This window comes from Carassius carassius, chromosome 41 (assembly GCF_963082965.1).
Source record: "Carassius carassius chromosome 41, fCarCar2.1, whole genome shotgun sequence".
NCBI classification, from domain to species: Eukaryota; Metazoa; Chordata; class Actinopteri; order Cypriniformes; family Cyprinidae; genus Carassius; species Carassius carassius.
The window spans coordinates 593,959-602,675 of NC_081795.1; the positions used below are offsets into that span (position 1 = coordinate 593,959).

General features: G+C 42.0%; 1 protein-coding gene across 1 annotated transcript in view; it reads left to right on the forward strand.

The window, feature by feature from the left end:
- Positions 1-423: 423 nt before the first annotated feature.
- Positions 424-8,717, forward strand: part of clcn2c (chloride channel 2c) — a 22,534-nt gene continuing 14,240 nt past the window's right edge. Inside the window, exons 1-5 of the mRNA XM_059533889.1 lie at positions 424-537; positions 2,345-2,435; positions 2,796-2,927; positions 8,248-8,376; positions 8,526-8,659. Of these exons, the coding sequence (XP_059389872.1) occupies positions 505-537; positions 2,345-2,435; positions 2,796-2,927; positions 8,248-8,376; positions 8,526-8,659 (519 nt within the window). The 5' untranslated portion in view covers positions 424-504. The remainder of the gene's footprint in view (positions 538-2,344; positions 2,436-2,795; positions 2,928-8,247; positions 8,377-8,525; positions 8,660-8,717) is intronic.

Here is an 8,717-nt window from a genome sequence, read left to right on the forward strand (position 1 = left end):
TTTATGCACTTGATCGGTCACAGACACTGAGAAAATGTATTTCCTGGAAAAGGACAGATTTGATTAATCTGGCAGCATCTGAGATTCATTTGATTTGATTCACATTTATTGACCTGCAGAAAACTCACTTACTTTAGTAGCAAGTACGTTTTCAGTTCTTTATTTAAGACCTTTTCTATATAAAGATCTCCACAGACATTCGTGCGAGGTGATGATTCATCAATAGAATAGTCTGCGTTGTTCTACATAAATACAGCCAATCATAATATTAAAAATGAAATGTTTTGATGAATTATTGACTGCTGGTTTCTGAGTATCTCTGGCGTGCAGTGGGTGGAGTTTCACTCATATTTAGCTAAACACAAACTTCTTCCACATATAAAAACTCACAAACGCTGTCACGCAACTGACCGAAGCATCGGCTACCACACATCCACGCTTGCTGCGTGTGTGTGCGACGTGTGTGTAGCGACCAACAATCAGTCCACGTGTGTGATCGTAATAATGGCTGTGGACGGAACAGATGAGAATAATTTGGTAAGCGTTTTTTACATTTTTCTGCATTTTGTCCCTGCTGGTAGAGGACAGAACTACATCTGATTGGTGTTTTAGCAAGTGTCACTGAAAAAGAATAGAAATGGATAGCTTTTTCCATGCATTATATAGAGGGCAAGGTAATTATAGTTACCAAAAAGTACAATTAAAACAACAATTGTTACTTGAAATGGGAAAAATTTATATATATATATATATATTTTTTTTTATATTTCACATTTTTATAAAGTGAAAATAAAGGAAGAAATATTTTTCACAAAAATAATACAAATGACAAAGACAAAACTAAATATATATAGTATTTTTTTAAGTGAAAACAAAAACTTACAATAATAATAAAAAAAGAAAATTAAATAACCTTACATTTATCTAGGAACTATTTTACATTTTCATAAAGTTAAGTGAAAATAAAGGATATTTTTTTATATAACATTGACAAAGACACTAAAACAAAACAAAAAATACTAAAATATATAAACTATCAATTAAAAACTACAATAGTATCCCACTGATACTAAAATAACACTGGTCTCATGAAATGAAGAATACTTTAACAAAGAGTTATAACAATAAAAATAATAATAATGTGCATGTGAAAAGTAAAAAAGAAATACTTTTGGCAAACGCTGGAAGAGTCTTTAATACACTAACATAAAAAAGGATGAAGTGCTTTACTTCCAGCAATATATGTAATGGTTAAAGCTATTGTGTTTGTATGTTTTGTCATTAAAGCAAATTAAAAGTAAAATGAATTAACATTAACAACCACTATGTGCCTTATGTACTTTTGAAATATTAAATAATAGTTATTTTAATAGCACTCTTAATTACCAAAACAAACACGCATCACAGAGAGGAGATATATGACCAAAGTATTATATTACAAAATAATCCATTTTATAATAATAGCACAGTGTTTTTGGTATAAATAAGGTTGTTATGATACCAACAGTTTAGACACCAGTGAAATCTCACAATAGCCTACTACAGCAAAAACTAATACTAGCCTAATCATTAAAATTAATACGTTTTCAAGCAATTACTGAAGATAAAGTCAGTAAAACAATAAACTAATTAGCCTACAATCAACAGTACATAGCCTAAACATGTTATTGTAACATATATACACAATAATTAAATTAAATTAAACCCGTGTTGTCGTTAACTGAATTAACCATAACGAGTCATTTTCGTCAGTATGAGTATCGATTCACTTTAGTATCGCGGGTTTTTTGCCAAAACAAAAAAAGGAAATATCGAGCACGTACTGATTTTTATTTTCTAGTTCAGCCTTATTTGTGTTGTTTTAACGCGTGAGTAACTTTAAACGGTTCTGCAATTCGATATAAAACAACAAATATATGGGTAAAACTTACTTTAATCTCCTGAAAGACTTTTCTCTGAACAGCCGCGCATCGGCATCCGCCAAAAACGCGCGCGCGCACGCGTGCGTACGTAACGTACGTAACGTAACAACTCGGGATTTTTTTATTATATATATATATAAGTTTTGAGGTATGTGAGTTAAAATTTTACCACAGAAGTGAGGTCAATATAAAAAAAAAAACATCCACAGTTTCGGCGAAAAATACCAGCGCTAACACAGTTATTATTTTTTCCCACAGTTAAACACACAAGAGATGTGGTGTAATCCAGAGGTTAAGCTGAAGAATACTAAACAAACTGACAATTTATTATGGTTTTACTGTAGTAACAACTGTAGCTGAAAGTGAACTCTGGTTGGTAGGCTATAAATGATATAGTTTTGAATCAATATCTGTGCCTGTAGGAACGAGGTGTTTACACAAAAGATGCATCCCGTCCTCGAAAGACCCTCGGTGGATCTCTGTCCGATCTCAGAGGGTCTCAGAAGTGTGGAGGTGAGCGAATCCGCATCTACAACGTTACAGCAATGCTTCTACAACACTGACACAATGTTTCAACAGCTCTAAAGCGTTAATCCCACTTCAGTACTTTAAATTAATTAAAGCAATATATTAATACATTTAGGCTATAACATATATAAATTAAAATAATTTTTTTTAATTATATTTTAGAAATATATAAAACAATATATTGTGTCAGTGTGAACAGCGCGCCCTCTATTGGGCCATTGCAGTTAAAGCTGTGCCAGGTGTGTGCTGATGCATTGTGGGTAATGTAGTTCTCTCTCTCTCTCTCTCTCTCTCTCTCTCTCTCTCTTTCTCTCTCTCTCTCTCTCTCTGTGTGTGTGTGTGTAGCCTGGGCCTCACACTTTCAGCGGCTCTTTGTGTCGTTCATCGGAGCAGATTGGATCTTCCTCATGATCCTGGGGTTCATCATGGCAGTGATCAGCTTCGTCATGGATGTCTTCGTCGACCACTTCACAGAAGGTGAGTGTGTATCAGTGTCAGAATTAGCCAGTAGATCTACAAGGTTGTATTTAAAAAAATGTTAAAATATTTTTTAATTGTTCCTGATGTTTATTATAGATTTTTTTTCTTTTTTTAAAGAACTAGAGAATAAACTTTTTTTTCTGGAGCTTTAAAAGTTTCTCTGACATCAGACAGTAAAATAATTTTTGAGTCTTATTGCAACTTATTTGTTTGTTTTCAAGAAGCAAATAATTCAGATATAAAATTTTTTTTAGGACCATTCAGAATTCATTATGTCATTAAACATATTTCTGAAATGTAGTGAAACCTCAGGTTTATGAAATGTTGTTGATGTTTTTTTTTTTAATTACTACTTTTTCTATATATATTTTTTTACATAATTTTATTTAAATCAATAATTATTATCAGTAATACATTGTAAAATATGTCTTCAGTTAAGGGTTGTAAATGTAACGGCACACTCTCTGTTTCAAATGAGCTAATTAATTAATTAATTGTTTAATTCATTCATTCAGCCCAAATATTTCTAGAAACAAATAATTAGATAATCAGATAATTGTATTTTGTTTCAAGAAAATGAAGCTAATTTTTTTAGGACCATCCAGATGACCTGACATTAAAGTATATTTAAAAAAATTGTACCAGATATATATATATATATATATATATATATATATATATATATAATATACATTTTTTTTTTTTTTTTTTTTTTTTTTACAAAACTAAATTTATATATATATGCAATTCAGTTATAATTAAGTTGCTTATTTGTTTGTTTTTCACCCCTCAAATTGAAGACTTTTTCTAACACTTTTATTACAGTTTTTTTGATTCGCTTTGGTACTATTTTCACAAATAAGGTGTGCATTTTCAAAACTCTTAGTACAAAAATCCAAACTGATCACACTTGTAACACAGCTAGTCATTCTTTCAAAACCTGATCTCATGCTTTAATTCAGTTGCACATGTTTTCATTCCATATAATCATTGTTTCAAACACAAGACTATTGTAATATGTAATGAGAACATTTGGTTTAATCACCGAAACACAACAGTATGATCTTCTTTCAGTTTAGTACTTTTAACATTCAGTTCATCCAACAGCAAACAATGCAAGATACTGGTTTCAAATCGGCCTTAGAAGTGCTGAAATTAATATGCTACAGTACTATAAAAGACAGATTACACAGTTTACACATTAGGCAATACACTTATATACCAATATATTTAATACATTACCCAACATTTACATAATCTATAATTTCCAAAATATCCATCCTATGTGTAATCAAGTGAAGGATCAATGAAGACATCCTCTACAATAATTTGGGTGAATTAGTTTTTATTTTTCAGATATAATTGTAACATAGGTATACTTTCTATAATGAAATTCAACTAAATGAGAAGAAAACATAACATTTAGTGCACACATTACATTAATTTGGATCAAGCCTGTCTTGAGCATTTGGCCATAGATTCTCATCCACATCACAATGAATGTTATCATTGTTCAAGCACCTTGGAAAAAACCTTTTGGCGAGGCGAATCCATGCTTGACATTGGTCTACACTGATGTCATCACATGCATCATCCATGGCCTGAAGGAGGGTAGCACGCTCAAGGGGTTGGCGATCATAGACCTTCCACCTCCATGCTGAAAAAAAATCTTCAATAGGGTTGAGGAAGGGAGAGTATGGAGGCAGGTAGAGGGTCATGAATCGGTGATGGGCCTGAAACCATGCTTGAACTACCTCTGCATGGTGGAACCTGACATTGTCCCACACAATTACATAGGTGACCCCTTCACTTTGACAGGCTGGCTCAATTTCATTGAGAAACTCAATAAGATGTGCAGCATTATAGGAGCCAAGTAATGGCCTACGTCCTACAACACCATCTTCAGAGATACCTGGGCACATGGAGATGTTTCCGGTTCTGACTCCCTCTCTCTGATGACCAACCCTTTGACGGGCCCCATGCCCACCTCTCTGACCTCTCTTTTGGGGTCCATGCCCACCTCTCTGACCTCTCTGTTGGGGCCCATGTCCACCACTTTGACCTCTCTGTTGGGGCCCATGCCCACCTCTTTGACCTCTCTGTTGGGGCCCATGCCCACCTCTCTGACCTCTCTGTTGGGGCCCATGCCCACCTCTTTGACCTCTCTGTTGGGCCCCATGCCCACCTCTCTGACCTCTCTGTTGGGGCCCATGCCCACCTCTCTGACCTCTCTGTTGGGGCCCATGCCCACCTCTCTGACCTCTCTGTTGGGCCCCATGCCCACCTCTTTGACCTCTCTGTTGGGGCCCATGCCCACCTCTCTGACCTCTCTGTTGGGGCCCATGCCCACCTCTCTGACCTCTCTGTTGGGCCCCATGCCCACCTCTTTGACCTCTCTGTTGGGGCCCATGCCCACCTCTCTGACCTCTCTGTTGGGGCCCATGCCCACCTCTCTGACCTCTCTGTTGGGCCCCATGCCCACCTCTTTGACCTCTCTGTTGGGCCCCATGCCCACCTCTCTGACCTCTCTGTTGGGCCCCATGCCCACCTCTTTGACCTCTCTGTTGGGGCCCATGCCCACCTCTCTGACCTCTCTGTTGGGGCCCATGCCCACCTCTCTGACCTCTCTGTTGGGGCCCATGCCCACCTCTCTGTTGGGGCCCATACCCACCTCTCTGTTGGGGCCCATACCCACCTCTCTGACCTCTCTGTTGGGGCCCATACCCACCTCTCTGACCTCTCTGTTGGGGCCCATGCCCACCTCTCTGACCTCTCTGTTGGGGCCCATGCCCACCTCTCTGACCTCTCTGTTGGGGCACATGCCCACCTCTCTGACCTCTCTGTTGGGGCCCATGCCCACCTTTTTGACCTCTCTGTTGGGGCCCATGCCCACCACTTTGACCTCTCTGTTGGGGCCCATGCCCACCTCTTTGACCTCTCTGTTGGGGCCCATGCCCGCCTCTCTGACCTCTCTGTTGGGGCCCATGCCCACCTCTTTGACCTCTCTGTTGGGGCCCATGCCCACCTCTTTGACCTCTCTGTTGGGGCCCATGCCCACCTCTTTGACCTCTCTGTTGGGGTCCATGCCCACCTCTCTGACCTCTCTGTTGGGGCCCATGCCCACCTCTTTGACCGCTCTGTTGGGGCCCATGCCCACCTCTCTGACCTCTCTGTTGGGGCCCATGCCCACCTCTTTGACCTCTCTGTTGGGCCCCATGCCCACCTCTCTGACCTCTCTGTTGGGGCCCATGCCCACCTCTCTGACCTCTCTGTTGGGGCCCATGCCCACCTCTCTGACCTCTCTGTTGGGCCCCATGCCCACCTCTTTGACCTCTCTGTTGGGGCCCATGCCCACCTCTCTGACCTCTCTGTTGGGGCCCATGCCCACCTCTCTGACCTCTCTGTTGGGCCCCATGCCCACCTCTTTGACCTCTCTGTTGGGGCCCATGCCCACCTCTCTGACCTCTCTGTTGGGGCCCATGCCCACCTCTCTGACCTCTCTGTTGGGCCCCATGCCCACCTCTTTGACCTCTCTGTTGGGCCCCATGCCCACCTCTCTGACCTCTCTGTTGGGCCCCATGCCCACCTCTTTGACCTCTCTGTTGGGACCCATGCCCACCTCTCTGACCTCTCTGTTGGGGCCCATGCCCACCTCTCTGACCTCTCTGTTGGGGCCCATGCCCACCTCTCTGTTGGGGCCCATACCCACCTCTCTGTTGGGGCCCATACCCACCTCTCTGACCTCTCTGTTGGGGCCCATACCCACCTCTCTGACCTCTCTGTTGGGGCCCATGCCCACCTCTCTGACCTCTCTGTTGGGGCCCATGCCCACCTCTCTGACCTCTCTGTTGGGGCACATGCCCACCTCTCTGACCTCTCTGTTGGGGCCCATGCCCACCTTTTTGACCTCTCTGTTGGGGCCCATGCCCACCACTTTGACCTCTCTGTTGGGGCCCATGCCCACCTCTTTGACCTCTCTGTTGGGGCCCATGCCCGCCTCTCTGACCTCTCTGTTGGGGCCCATGCCCACCTCTTTGACCTCTCTGTTGGGGCCCATGCCCACCTCTTTGACCTCTCTGTTGGGGCCCATGCCCACCTCTTTGACCTCTCTGTTGGGGCCCATGTCCACCACTTTGACGTCTCTGTTGGGGCCCATGCCCAACTCTCTGACCTCTCTGTTGGGGCCCATGCCCACCTCTCTGACCTCTCTGTTGGGGCCCATGCCCACCTCTCTGACCTCTCTGTTGGGGCCCATGTCCACCACTTTGACCTCTCTTTTGGGGCCCATGCCCACCTCTCTGACCTCTCTGTTGGGGCCCATACCCACCTCTCTGTTGGGGCCCATGCCCACCTCTCTGACCTCTCTGTTGGGGCCCATGCCCACCTCTTTGACCTCTCTGTTGGGGCCCATGCCCACCTTTTTGACCTCTCTGTTAGGGCCCATGTCCACCACTTTGACCTCTCTGTTGGGGCCCATGCCCACCTCTTTGACCTCTCTGTTGGGGCCCATGCCCACCTCTTTGACCTCTCTGTTGGGGCCCATGCCCACCTCTTTGACCTCTCTGTTGGGGCCCATGCCCACCTCTTTGACCTCTCTGTTGGGGCCCATGCCCACCTCTCTGACCTCTCTGTTGGGGTCCACTTCTCTGACGGATCCCTTGTCCACAAGCTCTTTCTATTCCTTGCTGTCTATCCTGCTCCATGCTGAAAGAAATTGCCAGTGTTTACACCCACACTTTTATATAGTGACCAATTGTGGTTACTATATGAAATCAATTAGCAATAACGAGTATTCATCATGTGTGGCTACACATAATTTATATGTTCCTACAAACACGCATTTTTATTTCTTCTCAAAATCCATATACTGTATATTGCGGACAAACCCATTTAAAATCTATAGGTTTACCAAACGGTTCTGTGATTAACCATTAAGATCAGTTGGATTAAATAATAGACAAATGTATTAAACTGAACGAGAAGAGATGCAAATCAAAAGTTTGATAGTAAGAGATTTATGAAAGGTGGTTACTGTGAATGAAACATTTATAAAGATGAAACACATTTTGTGTAGTGAAAAGGATACTTTGTGGTTTTGTGTATTGTACGAACACAATCGAAAATATGCTGAAATGTTTGAAAAAAGTGCACTTTTGATGATCTGTTGTGGTATTAGTACTATGAGTTGTGAAAATGTACACCTTTCTTGTGAAAATAGTACCAAAGCGAATAAAAAAACTGTATATATTCTCTCCCAAATTGATATAATTGTTATAAAACCTGATTCTCATGACAGTACATGTCTCTCTCTCTACAGCGCACAGGTGGATCTACAATCTTGCAGACAGTCATGTTTTCCTGCAGTATTTGGCGTGGGTCGCATATTCTTTGTTTCTGATGTGTTTTGCGGCAGGCTTCGCAAACATAGTATCAATTCAGGCAGCTGGTAAGATGCACACATTCACAAATCATCACTACTGTATATACAGTATGAAGCGAAACATCCTTCATGAGCCTTTCAAATAGCTTAGTCCCTGATGAACTTTCTTTGTGATTCTTTATATAGTAACCTTTCTAAGTGTTTGTGTGGCTCAGGGTCTGGTATTCCTGAAATGAAGACGTGTCTGAGAGGAGTGATGCTGCCCGAATATCTCACGTTCAACACATTAGTGTCCAAAGTCATCAGTCTGATCTGTGTGCTCGGAAGTGAATTACCTGTGGGGAAAGAGGTAAACACACACACACATACAAAGGCGCACACACACAGACACTCACAAACACATTCAA